The following is a 22,009-nucleotide window of genomic DNA, read 5'->3' on the forward strand; positions in this document are numbered from 1 at the left end:
GCTTCTTTGTTCCTGAGTAAAACATCAGAACCAAGTTTTGACTGGAGCCCTCGTGCACAATTTTCACTGGATTTGTTATGAAACAAATAAATGTGTTCTGTGGTTTTGTTGTTATATGCTTGCCAATTCTACTAGTCTATGATTCAACGATAACAACTACAAGATGTCGTAAGTATTTGGGGTTGCCACATTGATCTTTTTAGGCCATTGAGTTTTGTATTTAGTGACAATCTTGGTTAAATCAGTAAGTATGTAAATCATTATTTGAAGTTTTTGTAAAACTCTCTTAGCTGTTTTACCTCTTCTACATGTTCTTGCATCAACAATACTAATTGACATTCTTTGTCTAACTACATGTTTTACCTAATTGTTTTTTTGGCAAAACTAACAGATGACTACATAAGCAAAGTTTATAACTGAAATGAAGGTTCTTATATTTAATGAGTTATTATTAGATACCATTAGTTCTGGTTCAGAATATGTACTTGTCATCGTTCTTGTTGATGATTTAGCTCTTCTACCTTAATTTTTTTTTCTTTCCTCTTGCTTTGTTGGTTGCAAATGGAATCATAAGGAGGTAATTAAGTCTAAATTTTATCTTTCAGCTTTCCGATCAATTTTCATTTGATTTTTCTGGATTTATGTCTGTCAAAAGTAGGTTGTTCGGAAGTCCTTCCGAGATCATGGATTCGGCATTGACTGTTATATTTTTCATGGTTGTTTCAGAATTGTCTTGTTACTGCTTGCCAACAAAAGCATACTCTACTCAGCTACATGTCCTATGGTAGCTTCTAAAAGCTCAAAAGTATTGTAGAAAATTTTAATCAGAGTACTTAAACATGACATATTCCTTTTAGTTTTTTGTCAATGGACTCTGTTTTAGATGCTTTCCATCTTTAAAGCTTTAATTCTCTGTTTTGGATGATACTTGTCATTTTTAAGTATGGTCTTCGCCACATGGATTGTTAAAATGAATGTGATGCTTTGTTTCGATGGATATAATTCATTCTCTCGTTGTCTCTTTATCTGATAAATCATGGCTCTTTTTTCTATTTTCATGCAGATGAACCTTTTATTTGATTGGTCTTTTGGTCTCTTTGCATCTTTTTCATAAGTCACTGAATACATTATGTTAAAACTGTTCAGTTCCTGATACTTGAAACCTTAAAGATTTAAATAAGCCTCTATTAATGAGAACCATCAGCAAAAGCCAGATTTATCAGATTTACAACTTCGAGCAAAATTTTCTATGTCCAAATAGAAGACACAGGTCTGTATGGTGGCCTCAACCAGAAAGGGATCTTCCAAATTCCTTCTCTCTAAAGATTGTAAATTTGGTGGTGTTTGTCAAAAATTGTTTGCTGCAGTGTTTACTTGTGATGAGGAAGTGGAAACAGCTGCTCATCTGATACTCCAGTGTAGACTTGCAAGAGATACTTGGCAAAGCCTGTGCCTGACTACACTCTTCGTTGCAAGCCTGTGCCTGACTTCAGTAGGCTTTCCCTTATAAAAAGCTGTTCTGTAGACTTCTTGGTTATTGTTTACTGTGTGAGCCTGCTGGTTTTCATGGTTGAAAAGAACGCAAGAAGATTTTGTCAGGTTCTTCTTTGAAGGTAAGTTGAGATCAGTAGCTTGTGTTTCTCTCTCCAGGTGCAAGCAAGGTCATGCATGATTTGCTTCTCCTTTTTACATTTGTTTAAGCAAGGTCTTGTAAATTCTTCTGATTCCTTCTCCTTGATCTACTTCCTTAGCATAAAATGTGTTCAAATACATAATAATTTCTTGTGGGATCATATAATTTCTCTCCTTTAGGACTAAATCATATACATTGGTCCTTTCTACACTTTGCATTAATGAAATATTCTACACAAAACCCTTTTTTTTGTATTATAAAGTGTAATCAACAAACTCAAAAATCAAAGGAATAATGAGCAGTCCAAGTTGCAAGTTTTAGGTCTTGTGGGATCCACTTTGCGGGGGCTACGTCACCCTGGAAATGTGTCGGGGTGGTTCGGTCGAGCTAATTAGCGGTGCAATCATCCGTTAAAATGCGCGCAAAGAAGACTTATCGCGGACTCACGTGCAATAAGCACACCGGCTCTACGTTTCGGTCTTCCTCCACTACGCGGGTTCTCCCTCTCGTGTCGTCGATTCCTGGTGGGAGGATTAGGGTTAGGAGAGAGATAGAGAGAGTGGGGGATCGTGATGGCTCGGTTGCCGAATCAAGACGAGCTCCGGACTTGTTCCGGCTGCTCAGGTGCGGCGTCGGCGGCGGTGAAGTTGGAGACCGAGGATCCTTTGGATGACGAGCTCGGCCGTCTTAGCAAGAAGTTTAAGACCGTGGCCCGTCATCAACAGGTAGCGCCGATCAATCTTTGTTTGACTTCATCGTTTTATGGTTCGACCTCACGTTCTCTGTCCGTTCTCTAACCAACTAGAAGGGCAAAAGGACGTTTTTTTGTGTCACAATAGTTGGTTATATTTGGTTTGCTGTTCTAATTACAAACTAGGAACTATTTGGATAGAGCTCAATGGCAGAAAGAGAATCATGTAGCTAATAGTTGGGATATTACTACTAGTTGTTGTTGTTGTTCTAATCATGAGAGGTAGGCTTTATTAATTTTGTTCTATTCATTTTATTTATTGATGAGCACATATTGTAGAAGAGACTCTCTTTGTTGCAATCGTTATTTTTGCTTTGTACTGTGCAGAGTTTGTAAAGTTGGTAGCGTAGGTTTCTGATGTTTGTTTCTTGCAGGACGCGATGTGTAACTTGCTTGATGAACTTAGTCCTTTGGGCCTACATCTTAGGAAGAGCCCATCTTTGGTTGATTTGATTCAGATGGGGCTTTCTCAAACAAATTCTTCTGCTGCATCTTGTGGCTCAACTTTGAGAGCTTGGGAGGTGGAAGGAAGAAAGAACTGATGTCAGCACCTGTTTCTAGCACAACTGAAAAGATGAAAGCCTCAAATTTTCCTTTATCACTTTTGAGGATTGCTACATGGGGAGGTGAGAAATTATGTTGCTCATGTAATTATTGTTCGATTTGTCTTTCAATTTCCTTTTCATGTTTGATGCCGTTTGGAAAGGTATCATATTCAATAATGCAAAGACAAATTTCTGTCACTGCTTCTCGTCATCTGATTGATGTGATTGATTGTTCTTGGTTGTCCCATGTATTCTGACTACACCACATGGTGAATGCTTGCTCTAATTTATTTCCATGTGATAATTGATCTGAGGGCTAAGAATCAGTGTATGTTTGCTAATCTTTGTATTATTGTTTATGAGTTTTGGTGTAAACTGAATGCTTTAGATTCTCAATCGTATCTTCGATGGTAACTTGGATTTAGCTGTTAAGGAAAGAAGAAGGAGCTAACTTTCTTCTAGATTTTCAGCAGATTCTGTGCATCAACTGCACAATATCAAAGTTACTCTTCATTGCATTGGGTAGATTTGTGGCATGACTAATTTGATGGCTGTTGTGAACAGCGTATATCAAAAATATGAAAGGTGATTTAGTGGCAAAATGCTACTTCGTCAGACAAAATCATGTTTGGGAAGTTCTGAAGGCAGTCTCATGAGCAAGATGGAATTCCAGTGGTCAGACATTACTGATCTTAAGGCAACATGCCTTGAAAATGGGCTTGGAAGTTTGGATATAGTGATAAAATTTATTGCTCCGAGAAGTGTTTAATTTCTGACATGTTGTCTATTAACAAGCATATGGAGTTATCATTCAGTTGGCAAGACCACCTCTATTCTTCAGGGAGATTGATCCCCAACCTAGGAAGCATACATTGTGGCAGCCAACTCAAGATTTCACCAGTGGGCAAGCAAGCATACATAGGTGTAACTTAAAATTTCTTTTGCTGACTGACAAGCTTTTCTATTTTTTGTAATGTTGAAGTTTCATGATATATTATGTGGATCAGAATGCAATTATTAACAGAGCTTGTTTTCTAAAGTATTGAAAATTTTCCTGCACGAGGCATTTTGTTCAATGTTCTCATGGCTCACGAAGCAAAATTTTTGAGAAGATTATCCAATGTGATCCACGTCTAAATTCTTTGAGTGAACAATCAAACATAATTCTGGAACCTCCTCATGTTAAACCTCAATACTTTATATCTGAGGCAGGCTTTTCTGTACTGCCCGAGTCGGTATAGTATGGGCTGTACATACCAGTTCGATGGGCAACCAAGATGTGAACCGCCCTGTAGGTCCTATGAGTTTCTGTAAATGCTTGCTACAACGAGGCTTCCAGTTGCAATAAAGTACACTAGGCATTACTTCAGCAGACAGGACCAGGTAATGCAGGATATAATTTGGTCTACTGCATGAGACAGATGCGATATTTAAAGTTAATTCTTGAGTTTATGTTTTTTACTGAACTTTGCTGTTTCAGTATTTGAGTCTTGGACAATGGAAGAAAATGCTTTCAAGGGGGTAGAAGGAAGATGAACCTGATTATTCACCATATGATGAATCAGTTGAAAGAAAGCCACTTATGCCAAGGAATGACTCATTTGGCGAGCTTCTAATTCTTCATCGCATAGCGTCGATGCCCCAGTTCTTGTTCAGTATCCAAGAAGATGCAGAGGGTGGATACCTTTAGCCCATCTTCGAAACTTGTGCATATTATCATCTCCTCTCGGCAATACTCATATTTGATGAGCTCTGGCACAGATCAAGAATATGCAGTTACAGATTTCTCATCTTAGCATGACTCAGGCCAGACTCATAGTGCAGGTATTGTTTTATGACCCTTGTAATTACTACAGCAAATCCTCACTATGTTAAAGAGAAGTCTATACTCCTTTTCACGCTGATGTTGCTACTGAAACATTCTTTGTAGTGAGAAATTGATGATGATAATGAAATTGGATTTCACACTCATTCTTCCTATTCTTTTGTAAAGGCTTTGTTTTTACATTGAACTCTTTGCTTTGATACTCTACATGCTTTTCCTTCACATTAATCACAAGCTTATGCTTCTTTATTTGGATATGATCTTTCATCAATGCCCAAATTCAGCAGGTAAATTGTTTATTTCCTGTTGTGATGATATCATCAATATAAAAATGAAGTTTTTTTTTCTTCTTTTAATCACTACTAGATATTGAGGATATTATATTACAGTTGCTGAAGTAAAGATTTGGTCGAGTTCAAAGCTCATGTATACTGATAAAAAAATATTTATATTCCCTAGAATTTTTAAATCTAATCGGTGCTGGCCTCCATTTTAACTTAGTTCACCATTTTTTTCTCTTATGGAAATTGGTGACAATATTTGCATTGTTCATTGACATAGCTTAATCATGTAGTGGTATCCAATCTCATTTTGCAGCATTAGAAGTTGCTACCAATGGTTAAGCAAATGGATATGAAATGTGTATCAAATGTAAGTTTCTAAAGTTTAGGCAGAAAAAGATGGATATGAAATGAATCTGAGATGAGAAAGAAATGTAGCAAACTAAAGAGAAGTGTATTGTAAGCTTCTAAAAGGATGTCATGCAGCTCTGTGTTCTCTTTTATAGGTCTTCTTCTCAAACGTTGAGATACTTTTGTTCTTGAGGAGTCATAGCATCAATTTCATTATTCTTCTTCCTTTTTTTTCTCTAATTACTTATTATTTTCTCCCGAGAGAACTGTTTTTGGTGTTTAAAGAAGCACATCTATTATTTGCTTCAACTCAATAATGTTATTACATAATTTCAAGAAATATTTTTTATCTATTATTTGCTTTCACATAACAAAAGCATGTCGTACTTTCCTACTTATTTCAGATCGATAATGCAAAATCTCTAATCGAATCAACAACATTCAGATCTTTTTTATTATGTTCTTTTTCATTTTTTTTCCTCGTACTATTAATATTAATTTCTATATCCATAGGTCTTTCATGAATATAATGTTTAAATCAAATCAAATTAAATATATATTAGGTAAAAAAGGACAAAAAAAAAAGAAAGGAAGAACTTTCATGAACATAACTGATAGGACACATCTTGGGAACCCACCACTATTCACGATCACATAAGCATCTAGGACAGCACGCCTCAGTCAACACTATTCCCGCGAAGGTAGCGCAGGCGCTAACCCAACACAGCATCCACCAAGTACGACATCATCCCGCAAAGGTCGGGACGGCACCGGTCGTACACAGCGCCGTTCCGCAAAGGTCGGGACAGCGTCGTCCTGCAAAGGCTGGGACGACACCGACCATGCACAACGTCATCCTGCAAAAATCGAGACGGTGCCAACGAAGTACAGCGCCGACGATAATAAACAGCTCAGGTACGATAGATTCCCTTGAGGGGAAGATAAAAACTCCTGAAGGGGTCTTTCAACAGGAGTTTTCTCTCCGGTCACTTAACGCTAATAAGATCTTCGGAGGGATCAAAGTTGGGAGCCCCTTCCTGACCCTGACTTGTGTGTAGGAATCGGAGTCCGAAGAGTAAGCGGTCAGCCCCAGGGAGCCCCCGACTTGGAAGCCAAAGCTCAAACCCGACCCATCAGAGATAGACGATCTTGCACATCCGGAATCGAACCAAACCGTGCAAGCTCGCTCTGCGTAAAGGATCACTAACGTTCAAATCAAATCAAATATACGTTAGGCAGGAAAAGGACGAAAAAAAAGAAGAAACGACGAAGAAAAGGTTGGGAATAAGTGTCATGTCCCGCTCACCGTTCATGTCTCATTGTGAGTCACGATTTGATGCCGACAGGGACGAGCACTCGACACGAAGGGGCCGAGAAAAGTGTGGGATCGACACAAATACAAAACACTTAAAAGACTCGTGACTTGAAGCACTTCTCTTACGAGATTTGTCCTCACCAAAGGGTGACATTTATTACACCTTCTTGCAGGAAAACTATGTTGATATCCGTGCATCATCCCAATCGACTCAAACGCACGTCTCGATCCATGTTCCTAAATCAGGAACCTTATCATCTCCATCCACGTAAAATATCGATACGTGTTCAGAGCTCATTCATTAATTCTGCCAATTATCATTCAAACAAGAACTTGCGTATGGCGTGTACACGTCTTCTTTTCTGAGTCATTTATTATATCAATTTGATCGATTACTTATCATGATTTGATTTGATGAAATAATTTACTAATTAGATCGAACCATTGACCAAGTTTAGTAGATTCCTCTGATCCTTATAAGTCCATTAAATTATATAAATTAATGATACTAAATCAGATATTATATATTATACATAAACAAATTATTTCCAAGTGATTTGCTACACTTAGACTGCACCAAAATAAATAAATAAATAAATAAATAAATACACCTTTAGTGAACTAGAAGTGCATCACAACCCACGTCAACAATCGTGTCTCAGGGGTTACTCACACCTCGCCGAATGCGCAGCTGCCACATCATCCGTAGAGTTATCACGGGTGACTTAGTCTCTTATTTCTCTTGTCGCCACGGTGGCGGATAAGCCTTGAGTGCTCGACAAGTTGAAAGTAGGAGAACATAAAGAATTCCGACGGCCGTCCGCATAAGTCAACGGGAAGAGAGAAAAAATAATGTGGCGAATTTCGAAAAAAAAAACAAAAAAATCTATTATTTTCATAATTCTCTAATAACTTATATGGTACCTAAATATCTTTAATTCGATAGCTAAAACCACCTATTATTTTTTCTTTCCTTTCTTTTTTCTTTTTTTTATGGATCGATTCATGAATCGATCTAATTATAATATTTTCAATAGTACCTTATATTATTTTTTAACATTAAATTATAATATTTTTTTATATATTACTAAAAACATTATAATTAAATCAGTTCAGACCATAAAAAAGTCCTTATGCGCAATTCTCCTAATATAATTAATATAATATAATATAATATAATATATAATTCGTCGGTGGACTTCACATTCCTCAATTTCTCCGCTGCTCTATTTACTCCAACCTTTTCCTCCCCTTTCCGCGCCGAATCGTTTGGGTCCCCAAAACCCTCTTCGCCGTTCTCATCCCCACCGCTACCACTTTTCGTGACTACATCTCGATCGCATCTCCTCAACTTTACTTCCCTCGGTTGTTCTGGGAATCGGTTCTTCGCTGGTCGCCGCGGTCGCACTCCTCCGCCAGATCTCCTCCTTCCGTTAAGTGTATGCAACTGGTTAGGTATATTCTGCTCCTCCCTATTTATTGTCGGTTGTATGTCTCTTCTGGATATTCTTGGTGTAGGTAGCTACTGCCGCTGAGCTGTACGAACGGGACTTCATGATGAAGTTTTTCTTGATGTTGTTGTATGTGGTGGCGCTGTGGTTAAAAAATTTTTGCACAAGTAATGTTTCTGTGGCTGTCAAATGTGGTCGATTGAATGGTCTTTTGCAATGGTGCATATTGGAGTTTGTGTTTCTGATGGTTTATTTAGATAAAAGTAAAGAAAAATGTCGGCTTTTGTGTCATTTACCTGTAATTAGTTATCTATATAGAACTAGCCTTCTACTGCGACATTTTTGAGCTGACTAACATGAATGGTCGCGAATCTTAGTGTCCTTTGTTTCTGTAAGGTTGATATTAATGTCTTTGATTGTATATTCGAACTTGTTCTTTTGTATCACATAAATAGAAAGATAAGGCGAAACAGATAGCAGAAGGAAAAACACTCGTAAACATCAACCGATCGAAGTCTATATTTATCCATGAGAGATCATTGCTATCCTGTATGACGATTAAGCACACATGAAATATGCAATTCTGTTTTAAGCAAAGACTGTAGAATGTATAGTAAGTCAATACCTTAAGCAATGCTTTGTTTAGTCCTCTGTGTTTGGCGCGTGGCTACCCTGTTTATTGAGGTTGTAGGCCTGATATGTGTTCTTGACCTCTATATGGGATTGTACTACACATCTCCTAAGTGTCAATATACCTGAAAGTTCACTGTTTGTTGAATTATTGTCTTATCTATGCTGACTTGATCTTCACCGCCATTGGTGATTTCTTTTTTATCTTTTTCTGCAGTAGCTAGAAATTGTCTTGAGAGAAGTCACCCTGGAATCAGGTAAAAATATTGGCATGGTGTGATTCTTTTATATTGTTTTTTCTGTGATGCTCTATTGACATTAACTTTTATTGGACTTACCTGTCATGCAGCATGGGTATCTACCTAAGCAGTCCAAAAACTGAGAAATTTTCTGAAGATGGTGCCAATGCCAGGCTTAGGTTTGGTTTGTCATCTATGCAAGGATGGCGTGCAACTATGGAAGATGCGGTAAGTTATTTAGGGTTATGTTAGGAGTTTATTTGCAATAGCCGCCATTATGAGCTATGTATTCTAACATGCCAATTTAAATATTGAGTTATATTTTCTGCATTACTTCTTTGCATGTGCAGATATCGGTCAATTAATTGTATGATGTTCCACTTCAGAATGTTTTTTATCAAACGTTCAGTTTCGTTCTATCTGTTTCTTGTCCTATGCAAAACGTTCATTGTTTTCAGCTTTTCATATTTTGGAAATCAACCTTTGCAAATATTAACCAAAGTGTCATTCACATTAGTTTTGGCAGTTTCCACAGGTAAGTTTATATTAACTCTTGCTTACATTTATATCGTAGTAATTATCAAATATCACAAATAGTTGCTGTGTGCCAGCGGAAACTTACAGTTAAATGTGCCCTTCAAAAAGTATGGAATTTTGGTGCTAGAGTCTAAACTAACATGTATTTTATAACTATACTTCATATAAAAAGTACGAGAAACTTAACAAACTTGGTAAGAAATTGTTTGAAACTAGCTCACCTGGTTGTGTGCATGAGAAGGATAATAAGTTAATGAGTTTTTGTTGATGCAATTATAGAGTATTTTGCTCACTTGATTGGTAAGAATGTGTGTCTCCCCCTATCTTCACACCATTGGTGAGACATCAGTTCATATTTTGATATGCTATGTTGCACACTTATTTCTCTAACACTGCATGTCCCAGCATGCTGCTGTGCCGGATCTTGACAATTGCACATCATTCTTTGGCGTTTATGATGGTCATGGAGGTACTGATTTCAATTATGCTCTTATCAATTTTCTTAATGTTTGTTTGTTTTGCCATTACTGCATCCAGTATATGTCTTTGGTCTCCAAGCCTGATTCGGGTGAGAAATGTGCTTGAACACATACATAATGTGCTTGAACATTAATGTGCTTGAACACATACATAAATGAAAGGAAGAAAAAACCATGATGTAGATGGCCACAAAAATGAAAATGCCTTGTATATGGTGAAATCATGAATATCTGATAATATAATGTGTTTCCTTGGCTGCTAAATGAGAGGATGAATTTTTGTTTTTCTGGTGAAAGTTTTGCACAACTCAAATAGTCGAGCTGGTACTATTAATGACATGAAAGATGGAAAACGTGGCTGGTTTCTCCCATCCAGTTATAAAAGGATTTCTTTTATTGCCCTGACACGTCAAGGAGAACTTGGCTTATCATATGCCCTGCCCCCAGGCTAAGCTTGGTGAATATATTATTTCCAATTCTTTTTGGAAAGATACATGGGTTCATATGCTCCATCTTTTTAAGGGTGAGAGTTTTATCTTTGGTCGGGACCTTATGGTTTCTTGTTGTTGTTATGTTGGCATTGTCATTGTTGTCTTTGCCATAGTTTTCTTTGAGAATTGGGTTTAGTCATCTTGAACCTGATTATTAATTGGGTTAAATTGGTTTAATGGTTTCATGTTCCTGAATCCCATATAAACTGATTTATGAATGGGGTTGTTTATCTCCACCTTTCGATGACCCAAAACCATATAAGCCAAACTTGAGTTTCTAATCTCTTGTTGATTTTCAGGTTGTGTCAAAAATTGCCACCCCTGCCTCTGTGTTTCATACTTCAATGAAACAAAGACTTCCTAGCTCGTTCTCAGAAATAAAATGAAATATATATAAAACAATATATAATTTTGTCGTGCTCTACCCGACTGGTCCTTCGTGTCTATTAATTTCTAAATAGGGATGAATTGCCACCTTTACAATTAACGAAGTCTGAATATTCATGCTTTTTTTAGTTCCCTATTATAGGCAAGAAAGCTTTCACTGATAGATAAGTATAGTGTTTGTTCTCCGTGCATATGAACACCAATGATTTGCCGTCTCTACAATTTTGTGAACATCGGTATGTGATGCTGTTGTCCATATCATAGATTGTATTTTCTGTATTGTCCACTACGTCTGGTGAAAGGAACGCAATGTCATACAAAATTAATTTTGGGCATTTAACATAGCTATAGTAGAAATGCTTGACAAATATGGTCTATAAATCAATAAATTGTAGTTACAAGGATTAGTAATCATGGTACTGCTTGTATTGAAAAATTGGCTAAACTAAATTGTTATTACTTACAACTTTATCAGAATAATTGCTTATATTTACTTTAGAGAGCTCAAACTTGACTGAAAATGCACATCTGTAATCCAATTCACTATTATTGCTTCACTTTTCTTTACATTTGAGACACTGGTGACATTTTCTGACATAATTGAATCCTCTATACAAGAGCCTAGATGACCTGAAAACTAATAGAATTTGTCTACACAAACAGTTCCTTCTATGTTAAGGTTGTGATTGTCAGACTCATATTGTCCTGTTTCTTGGTGCGTGTTGTTGTATTTTCCTCACTACAAGATATGATTTTCTATACTAGAGTTGATTTGTACAGTGACTCTGCTTCACCACTTGTTTTCCTTGTCTTTTTTATCTCAGATGTAGTAATATTGCAACTATTAACCAATTCTTACTGAGGTAATATGTTGTTTCAGGAAAAGTAGTAGCCAAATTCTGTGCAAAATACCTGCACGCTGAAATTCTCAAGTGTGAGCCTCAGTTGGGTGGTGATTTATCTGCTTCAGTACAAAAAGCATTTTTAAGGTAACATATAATGCTACGTCTTCCAATATCTGTAGTTTTGAGTTGAGATCAAAAATTCAGTTTTAGGCCACATATGGTATGTCATAAAGCATGTAATGTGACAAGAGAACTGAATAGATTAATTAATGTATTAATTTGTCATACATATGATTCTTGTTTTGATTCAGGATGGATGAGATGATGAAAGGACAGAGAGGATGGAGGGAATTAGCTGTACTGGGGGACAAAATGGACAAGTTCACAGGTTTAATTGAAGGATTGATATGGTCCCCAAGGGGTGGTTATTCCAGTGAACATTTAGATGAATGGGCATATGAGGAGGTGATATATTACTCTGATGATCTTCTTTAAGTTTGTTCAAGATGTTATATTGTTTCATTTAATATGCTGGGGATGCCATATCTTGAATACTTTGCTTGTTTTGTGTTTTGAAGGAATGTCTTTTAATTATGTGGGTCTGAAGTTCCTTTTGTGCTGTAATATATGTGTCGAATGAAGAATCCAAAAAAAGTACACTGTGGAGTTTGTGAAGGCATTTTTCTTTGTCATCCATCTTAGTTGTATTTTATATAATGGTTGAATTGTTCTCAGGGAAGCCAAAGTTTCAAGAATTTTTTTTTAATCCCGAAATGAGCTGTTGAAGCTATAAAAGGATGGGAAAGTATTTTAGGAGATTTTGGCTGAAGCCAACAACTTTTCAACAGTAGTTTGATTTGTTTGAGCTGTCTCAGCAGTTGACTAAGTGTTTTACAATGTTTAGGGTCTTGGTTGTCAAGGAATTGTATGACATGTTTTTCGGATGAAAATTTAAAATGTTGTGCTGTTGTTGAAGATAGAAATACAAACTTTGAGAAACGAGGGGCAGTACATTGGGAAGAGAGATAAAAGGAGTGAAAGAACAGAGAAAGAGATTGAGAGATAATTGAGCTCTAATTTTCCCACGATATGTCACACCTCAAACTGACTTCTGTGGTTTGTGATATTGCTGTAGGTCACTTGTCTGGGTTTGGCCTCTCCTAAAATTGAACATGTCCATTAAAGTTGTGCCTTTGGCCTATGATTCACTTGGTCTAAGTGTCTGATGAGTCCTTGTTCATCAGATTTCCCTGTTTGGAAGTTGGTTGCTTTTATATGTCCAGTATAAGTGAGAAGCACAAGATTATGCATTTACTTATTTCACATGAAATTTCTGAATTTCGTTTGGACAGAGATTTTATAAAGCTAAAATATTGTGACGGTAAAGATGTAGAAATGAGATGCTTCGTAGAACATACATTTTAGAAAAAAGGTCTATGTCTGTATTGCAAACCCAGATTTGTCGGGTAATTTACCAGAACAGTGTGATGCTTTATAATATACTACATGCGTATACTTATGTTAACTTAAGACGTACTAGTTTTGGTGTGTGCCATGTATGTCACTTCAATTCGGGTTTCATGGAACCAAAATTATTATTCAAAGTTAGGAGTATATGATGCATAATAGAGGACAAAGGAGACTGATTCTTATTGGCAGGTGCAGAACTTAAATCGTATATCATCTTTGCATTATATTCCTAAATTTTGTTAGAAGGCTTATACTTATGTACACAAGGCTTCTATACAGACTGAGGCAATTTGTATGTTATCTTGCACTACTAATTTACTATGGTATGTACACTCAATATTTGGCAAAAATGGTAGAAGAATTTGGCAAGTGATTGTTTGTTGTTTTTCTAATTTTCATATGTTCCCACCATAAATTTTCTAAATATTACATACATGCTGAATATAAATTAGAGTGGTAGAAAATGTATTAGTATTAATTACCTTGTCCTAGTTTCTAAAGTTTTGTCATATTGGTTCCTTTTTTTCTGTCCATTGTCCTTGTGCATGTTTCATACTCAAGATCTTGTTCTTGTCAGTGCTAGTTGTTAGACTGAATCTTGAAAAGGCGTAAAGTACTATTTGCAAGTTAAGTGGATCCATTGGGAATCTTGTCACTCAATAGAAATCTTTGTCAGGGACCACATTCTGATTTCTCTGGACCGACATCTGGAAGCACAGCTTGTGTGGCAGTCATTAGAAACAACAAACTCATTGTTGCAAATGCTGGTGATTCTCGTTGTGTACTCTCGAGGAAGGGTCAGGTTTGTCACTAAGAGAATCTCTTTCTACTGATTTGTGTTTTCATATGCTTCAAGATTACATCATAGACAAAAAATATGCCTCAATTGTGTAGTCTTACTTCTGTTTGTTCTCTATAGGCAATTAGTTTGTCAACAGACCACAAACCATATCTTGTTGAGGAGAAGGAAAGGATCGTAAAAGCAGGTGGTTTTATTCAAGCAGGACGAATAAATGGAAGCTTAAACCTCACTAGAGCAATTGGTACTTCCTCAGTGTTTTTTAATAAAATTTGTAAGCTGCCTTATCATATGTTTTACTCTTGAGAAGCAAACTTATGGCAGGCGACATGGAATTCAAGCAAAACAAGTTTTTACCTGCTGAGAAGCAAGTTGTGACATGCAATCCAGACATAAACATTGTGAGTATACCACAGTTCCGCTTACAATAGTGATTAAATTTAGAGCCATTTGAACTATGATCCACCATATTATCATGAGTTCTATTATAAATCTCGGTATGTCATTTGTTGGCCTTCGCTGTAGGTGGAGCTATGTGATGATGATGAATTTCTCATTTTAGCCTGTGATGGAGTCTGGTATGCCTTTTCAGCACCTCTTTAGCAATTGTAAATCCAAGACAACTAAATCTACTATAACTATTCTTATAATGAGATTTCCAACAATCATATATATTGTGTTTCAATTGCAACATTGACATTCCTTCATTTAAATAGTTGATAGACCGAAAGCCACGGTCATAATGTTATCAATACTCTAGTGTCCATCCACAATTTTAAGAAGATAGAAATACTAGTGTCTTTCATGTTTCTAGCACGTCAAAGTATCAAACTACTCACACTAAATTATATGTTTATAATTCATAATAAATTTCTCAGCTATTTGTGTGCCTATGAATTCTCTTCTCTTACAAATAGAACAGTCGATGTATATTAAATTAGAGCTCAATAGCGGCAAAAGATTCATTGGATAGAATCTGTCAAGTGTTTGTGTTTGAACATTTAGCATTATTTTGTCTATGTACTTCAGTGGACGGTAATAAATTTCTCATGTTTGGTCATTACCTGTTGTGCCGTTATCATCATGATCTACTAGTTCAAGAATTATCCTTCATTGTGGCTTATAACATTTATAACCATAAGGTGTGTTTCTACATAATTGAGTGCTCCTTGCTTAGAGCTTCTAATAGAATCAGATTGAGAACTCATGCTTGCCATAGTTTGTGTCCATTTGAAATACTTGTGTACTTATAGGTGTCTATTCTGATACTTTTTACCAGGGATTGCATGACAAGCCAGCAACTAGTGGATTTCATCAATGAGCATATAAAAACGGTGAGGACCTTATTCTATGTTATTTTTTGATCACTTTAAGAGTATCTTTCTCGGAACCTTATGTCCAACATAAACCAATTATCCGAAGCTGTAACGTCAGTGACCTTGAGGCTAACTTCAACACTTGATGGTCTCAGTAACTGAGCTCATGAAATGGATTTTTTTTTTTTTGCCAAAGATTGTATCTTAGGCTTTATATATAATGGAATAAAGCAGTTTTATTTGCCAGAAGTATATTTTGTTTTATTTATCATAATACTTTTTCTGGTGCCTATGTTGCTAATGCAGGAGAGCTGCCTGTCTGCAGTCTGTGAAAGAGTGTTGGACCGGTGTCTGGCCCCATCCACCATTAGTGGAGATGGATTGGACAACATGACGATGATACTGGTGCAATTTAATAAGCCTATCAGACCTGATGCTCCTCATCCATAAAAATGATGATGCTGGGGTGAGACTGAAGCTCCAAGTGATCCTACTATCCTGCTGTAGATTTTAAGTGTGTTGTACATAGCAATACATCATCTTGAAGGTTATAGCGTATACATTTGGACAAATCATCATATGGCACTGAATTAGTTGTGGGCGATCCCAAAGTTCCCATCCTTAACCCGATAGTTAGTATCGAATGTATAAAGCAGTATTCATTTGGTTTATGGAGTGCCTTAGAACTAAATGGTTGACTTTACTCTTCTCAGATGACATGACCTATGGATAGAATCGCATGATGTGTATTTTCTTAAATTGCCTGACCATGTGTTGACTTTCTAGAGATAAGTGGGCTGGTTTTTGTGGACACAAAAGTCAGATATCTTCTTTTCTTTCAAAATGCAACCTTAGTGAGGAAGACTTGATTCTCAAGACCTTAAAATAAATACAATCACAAACCTTACCACACATTAGATGTGGAATTATTTTTTTAATATTATAATATATTCACTGGTGCAAAAATTTTCATTCACTGGTAACTTTTTTCATCATACGTATCCTCACACATGCAATGGCAGTCCTATGTTTTATGAAAGAAATATGAGCAATAGCAATTACACAAGTCGGTAGCCTACTTACCTTCTGATTGAAGGCACACATGGGCCCCAGCTGATCGCACTGCGACCACCAATCACGAACATGTACGTGCGGCGGGTACCAGAGTCGGGTGGGTGAAAATAATCAATGCAACTCATACATTGTAACTTGGTATATAGCCGTCATAGTGGTATAAAGCGTTCACGCTACATACATAAATACCAGGCGAAGCGACGAGGACCGTTACAAAGTGAGTTCCGACGGCTGCGGCCCTTTCCTGACCGGCCCAAATAGGGGCGAGTGCTAAAACCCTAATCCGTTTCCGTCATCGACAAATCCTGTTGTGCTTGCTTCGGATCGAGAAATTCCTCAATTGTCAGGTGAGTTTCCGTCGAAGATTGATTCTTTTATATCTTTCTGCTATCGATCTCGCCTACTTTAGTGGAAATGTTATTAGAAATTCCCGACGCTCTGCCATTAATTTCTTCTTCTCGTTCTGTTCGATGCTTCCTGCGTTTTGCTGGTCTCCAGGATTTTGGATGGGGTAATAGGGATTCCCCGCCTTTGTCAAGGGGTTGATATGAGGATCTTTAAAGTTTGTTTAATGGTGGGATTTTTGTTATTGGATCTTTCGATTAAACCAGAATTTTTGTGATGTGATAACACATATTGAACTTTAGAGGGTCGTAGTAAGCATCCTATTTTGTCCTTCCTTTGGCAACGAATTGTAAAACAATATTCTTGTTTGTTGTTCTCGATTCGATATTCATCAAGAAATTGGTAGTTATTGTATGTCACTCTTACTCCTCGAAATAAGAGAAGTTACTGCTACTCGCTGCACCCATTCACACAGTTATCCTTTTGTTGTGCGCGTGCGTTCCTTTTTGGCTTGAATTGTTTGATCATATTCATTTCCCCCTTTGTTCCTAATGATGTTTCGCCACAAATAGGTTGAAATCTCTTAGCATAATGCATTTGAATTAGTCTTTCTTTTCCAAGTTATTCCAAAATAAGAAATGATTTCATGCTGTCCTGCTAATTTTTTGTCTTTTATTTGATGAATATCTCTGATGGTTTGCCACTTATTTTTGTTATGTCATGCTACTGTAAGCATTTCGTCACAAATAGGTTGAAATCTCTTAGCATAATGCATTTGAATTAGTCTTTCCTTTCCAAGTTATTCCAAAATAAGAAATGATTTCATGCTGTCCTGCTAATTAGTGTCTTTTATTTGATGAATATCTACTTAGCATTGATTCGCATCAACTTGCTTGGATATTTAGCTCCATTTTGTTTCATTAAACTAATTTGAAATGGGTAGTACTTGTGTTTGTTGTTTATTTGTTATCCATCAAATGGGAAGGAACAGAGTCTACAGCTCAATAGTTGTATCGCAATGGTGGATATGTGGTGGTCCTTATTAGGAGCTGCAGTTCCAGTCATCATAGCAGGTCATAGGATTAGGGTAAAAGGAAGACATGCCGAGGAACAAAGGCTCAGAAGTGCTCAAGGGCGTGAAAAGAACTCGGATGAGATATTTGTTTGTGAGAGAGTGTGTACTTCGAAGAGAATGCTGAACAAGCTTGGTGCATTTTCAAAGGATCCAATTCTTGATACATGCGTCACTGTGTGCGGTGTTTCTGAGCTCGATGCTTGTACTGATGCTTGCGCAAGGACTGTTTGTGTTAACCAACACCAAGTTCCCAATTGGAATGACATCTGCCTTAAAAGATGCCAGAGCGAATGCCTTCGGCTCTCTTCACTGTCATCATCATCAACAAAAATGCCTTAGGCATTTTTTCTGTTTTGTATTGGAAACATTGCACGTTGTTTAAATTATTGTTTTATGATCAATGCTTGAATTTTTTATCCCGTTTTGTTGGGTTGTATCTCATGCAGGAGTTGCAGTTAGCCATTGTATTGTTTTTCTAAATCTTTTTTCCTGTTATTTATTACCTTTTAATGTCTTGGTATATGAAAATATATGTTCCTTTGTGGTGATTTATACTGTATTTTGGGCTACCATAATAATGTTGTGGAACTTGCTCTCCAAATCAAAATTACATTTCATGCTTATCGTTTTCTCTTATGCTTATTGTGTAGGAAGTTATGCGGTAGAGAAGCTGGTGATACATTGGTTGAAGTACAACCCAAAAATCTTAGTAGCTTGTTTCACTATCTTTCCTTATGTTCTGAATTCTTTTGGAGTTACTGCTCTATGATGGACGTGGAGGATAGGCTTTTTTAGGGGATCGGTTCTCAGCAACAGAGAACCATAGAGTCTAAAAAGAGAATGCGATCCAACTTAGATCTTTTTAGCATTTGAGTCTTTGGACTTAAAAAATTTAAATGTTGTCAATTTTATCGATAGGATGAAAGAACAAAAACGATGAATAAAAAGATAATTTTAATATTTAAATTACGTTTTCGACAACGACGGACGATGATATCGTTGGGGGTCGTTGGTGGCTATTGTGGATGTAGATGAGAAGGGAGAGCAGTGACGAGAGGTGAGGTGGCAATGCAAATGTCGACACTCGGCAACTGCGTCGACACAGATGTAGAGTGGTGTCGATACAGATGCAAAGCGACGTTGATGTAGATGTCGAGTAACGTTGCATTGCATCTGTGTCGGTGTCGCTTAGCATTTGCGTCGGCATTGATGCAGATGCAAAAAGCATCGATGCAGAACATCGCTTTGTATATGTATTGGTGTTGATGTTGATGCAAATGCAAAGCGATGTTGATGCAAATGCAAAGCGAGATTCCTTTGCATATGCATCAACGTCAATGAAGATGACAAGTGGTCTTTTTATCGCTCTGCATCTACGTCGGCGCTGCTCTGCTTCTACATCGGTGTTGATGCAGTTGCTGAGCAATGCTGACACAGATACAGAGCGTCGACATCTGCATCGTCGTCTTATATTTCGTCATCGCTCTCCCTCGTTATCCACAATAATCACTTGTGACTCAACAATGTCGTCATCTACCACCACCGAACACATAATAAGGATGTTGAAAGTATCATTTTGTCCATTGTTTTCGTGCTTCCATCGATAAAATTAACGGTGTTAGGGTAAATTGAGTTAGATGTTTCACTTTCATAATTATTTATATTTTAATATTTTTTTTTTAAGTCTATAGATTGAGATGTTAAAGAGGTCTAACTACAGGGATAATTTATAATTAGCCAATAACGAGGATAGGTTTTTTTTTTTTTGTGGGGAGTGAGGAAGGGGAGGGGCTAGTTCTCAACACAAAGAGACTAAAAGGAGAACTTACAAGTTGACAAAGCATCTAAAATATTTGTATCGCAGTCATATATCAAGGATTGAACTTGGAGTTCACATTTGACAATAGCAAAATATTAGCGAGCTTAGTTGCTAAGTACTTTGATTGATAATAATATTAATTATATATGTATGTATGTATAGAATGAGATATATACATTTATATTTAGGAAACATATGACAATGAAGTATGCATAATACTACTAAAAAGATAACAACTTTGATGTTTTCTTCACAAAATATTTATACACTTTTACATGTATGTTAAATGTTTTGTATTGTGTAGATGTCCAGCTTAATTATGTACAGAACAACACAATATCCAGCTTAACCATCTCTCTTTCCACCTCACCTGTATTTGATGGGAAATGGAACATTTTGTTCTTAATCATCAGAGCTAATATTGGGTGAACAACTCTCTCTTGCTGTTCTTATACCAAATTAACTATCGTAACATCTCTCTCTCTCTCTCTCCCATCAATCACCACGACTCTCCATGCCTTCGTGCCGGAAGGTGGCAATGACCACATTCGTCATGTTAGGTAATGCTAATAAAGAGTTCACTTGATCTTGACATCATATTTTATCTAAGATTTTTAAGTTTTAATTGTAAATTATAAATAACGGTGTAGTCTTCCTTCCCCCTATGAGAGCATAAAATGAGATTAAAGAGAGATGCATGCAACATGTGGACTGTATAATATCAATAAAGCAACTGTAATGTAATCCGATTTATCTATATTAATGCCAGTAGTCTTTTTTGCATTGATGTCTGCCACATTGCTTTATGATTAGTAGGCATGTCTGATATGCTCAATTGTTTAATTAGACCAAAGTGAGACAACAACAACAAACCATACATCATTGACTCTGAGACAAGTTAGGTGGTCACGGGATGCTTATAATCACCCAAAGAAATTGTTCGTCCATTGCAAGTCAATTAGTCTTTCTTGGTCTGAATTATGATGTTAATAATTGGCACATTTTTTATTTTTTTCATAATAGTCTAAAAAATCTTCCTTATATTGTATTATCACCCTAATCTTTTTATTTGCATACAATTCCCAACAATCTAAAATTTGATTTTCTAGAATGGTTTATTTCACTTGATCGATCTCATAATCCGTATGATATGATCAGATTTAATAAGATAACTGATATATTTAATAAATTGATATTTCAAATACAAATTGATATTTAATAAATTATTTTAAAATGCTGATGCTACTTCACAAAAGCATTAGCATTTCAGTATTTGTAGGATGCTAATATAATTTTTTTTTATTTAAAAATATATTATAACTTTATCTAAAATTACAACATCACCAAAATATTTAGCAACAAACTAATAAGATTTATATTTTCTATAATATAAAATTTTAATTATTTTTTAAGGATTATATTTTATATATGATTATATTTTAATAAAAATACATTAAAAATACAAATGTGTTCCCAAGTAAAATTAAAAAATTACTTTTGTAATCTTATCGTAAAACTAAATCTAACACATAAATACTTAATCGTAAACCTTAAAACCCAAGTTTATCGTATCGCATAATAGGCCTCACACTTTTTTTAATTGTACATTAAAAATATAAATATATAACTTTAAAATACAAATGTAAATATCTTTTTCTAAAAGCACATTAAAAATACAAATGTGTTCCCCAACACAATCAAAAACTTACTTTTCTAACCTTATCATAAAACTTAATTCAATACATAAATGCCTAATCATAAATCTATAAAACCCAAGTCCAGAATTATGCCATACACTTTTTTTAATTGTACATTAAAAGTATAAATACGTAAATTTTAAATATATAAAAACTTAAATATATAAATGGCCCATGCAGGTCTCGAACCTGCGACCTTCGCGTTATTAGCACGACGCTCTAACCAACTGAGCTAATAGGCTTTAATGTTTATAAATATTATAAACTTGTAATAAATATCTAAAGTTTAAACATATAACTACGTAAACATAAAAATCACCTGACCTCATAAACCTCACTAAATTAATTATGATAAAGTTATAACTTAAAATATATATACTTCTTAATACCTAATAATTAATTACGCTCTAATCAACTGAACTAATAGACCTCACTAAATTAATTATGATAACTAATAATTATACATTTTTTTTTCTGAAATAGGGAAAAGGAAAAAAAGGTTAGGGTAGAAATTTGCTTACTTGAATCCTCCATCCACTCGTGGTTGGTCTCCACTAGAATACCGCCAGACCACATCCACACGATCGTCACACTTCTACAAACTCCTTCGTTTGGTTTCAGGAAGATGGGGAAGCAAAGTCCAGAAAGCGAGTA

General features: G+C 36.0%; 2 protein-coding genes, 1 long non-coding RNA gene and 1 other non-coding gene across 8 annotated transcripts; 3 read left to right on the forward strand and 1 right to left on the reverse strand.

The window, feature by feature from the left end:
* Positions 1–1,620: 1,620 nt before the first annotated feature.
* Positions 1,621–4,907, forward strand: LOC103986909 (uncharacterized). 2 transcript variants are annotated; one of them, XR_010513993.1, is made up of 4 exons: positions 1,646–2,358; positions 2,759–3,010; positions 4,142–4,312; positions 4,410–4,907. It is a non-coding gene; the product is annotated as an uncharacterized LOC103986909 (long non-coding RNA). The 2 variants fall into 2 exon arrangements; XR_010513992.1 differs by lacking the exons at positions 4,142–4,312; positions 4,410–4,907 and having other exon boundaries at positions 1,621–2,358; positions 2,759–3,127.
* Positions 4,908–7,907: 3,000 nt separating this feature from the next.
* On the forward strand, positions 7,908–16,057 carry LOC103986910 (probable protein phosphatase 2C 11). Of its 2 annotated transcripts, none has more exons than XM_009405057.3 (12): positions 7,908–8,156; positions 9,000–9,039; positions 9,132–9,249; positions 9,964–10,027; positions 11,796–11,904; positions 12,072–12,225; positions 13,907–14,032; positions 14,150–14,273; positions 14,354–14,430; positions 14,555–14,607; positions 15,309–15,363; positions 15,652–16,057. In XM_009405057.3, the coding sequence occupies exons 3-12, from the start codon at positions 9,133–9,135 to the stop codon at positions 15,793–15,795; spliced, it is 1,023 nt and encodes a 340-aa protein (XP_009403332.2). In that variant the 5' UTR covers positions 7,908–8,156; positions 9,000–9,039; position 9,132; the 3' UTR covers positions 15,796–16,057. The 2 variants fall into 2 exon arrangements, with proteins under 2 accessions (XP_009403332.2, XP_065042323.1); XM_065186251.1 differs by having other exon boundaries at positions 7,908–8,151.
* A 548-nt stretch (positions 16,058–16,605) lies between these two features.
* On the forward strand, positions 16,606–18,255 carry LOC135581705 (uncharacterized protein At5g64816-like). Of its 3 annotated transcripts, none has more exons than XM_065186252.1 (2): positions 16,606–16,766; positions 17,756–18,255. In XM_065186252.1, exon 2 carries the CDS (start codon positions 17,783–17,785, stop codon positions 18,176–18,178), a length of 396 nt encoding a protein of 131 aa, XP_065042324.1. In that variant the 5' UTR covers positions 16,606–16,766; positions 17,756–17,782; the 3' UTR covers positions 18,179–18,255. The 3 variants fall into 3 exon arrangements, with proteins under 3 accessions (XP_065042324.1, XP_065042326.1, XP_065042325.1); XM_065186254.1 differs by having other exon boundaries at positions 16,611–16,766; positions 17,750–18,255; XM_065186253.1 differs by having other exon boundaries at positions 16,623–16,766; positions 17,708–18,255.
* A 3,268-nt stretch (positions 18,256–21,523) lies between these two features.
* Positions 21,524–21,597, reverse strand: TRNAI-AAU (transfer RNA isoleucine (anticodon AAU)). The gene has a single exon. It is a non-coding gene; the product is annotated as a tRNA-Ile (tRNA).
* Positions 21,598–22,009: the final 412 nt, after the last annotated feature.

Source organism: Musa acuminata, chromosome BXJ1-6 (assembly GCF_036884655.1).
Source record: "Musa acuminata AAA Group cultivar baxijiao chromosome BXJ1-6, Cavendish_Baxijiao_AAA, whole genome shotgun sequence".
Classification (NCBI taxonomy): domain Eukaryota; kingdom Viridiplantae; phylum Streptophyta; class Magnoliopsida; order Zingiberales; family Musaceae; genus Musa; species Musa acuminata.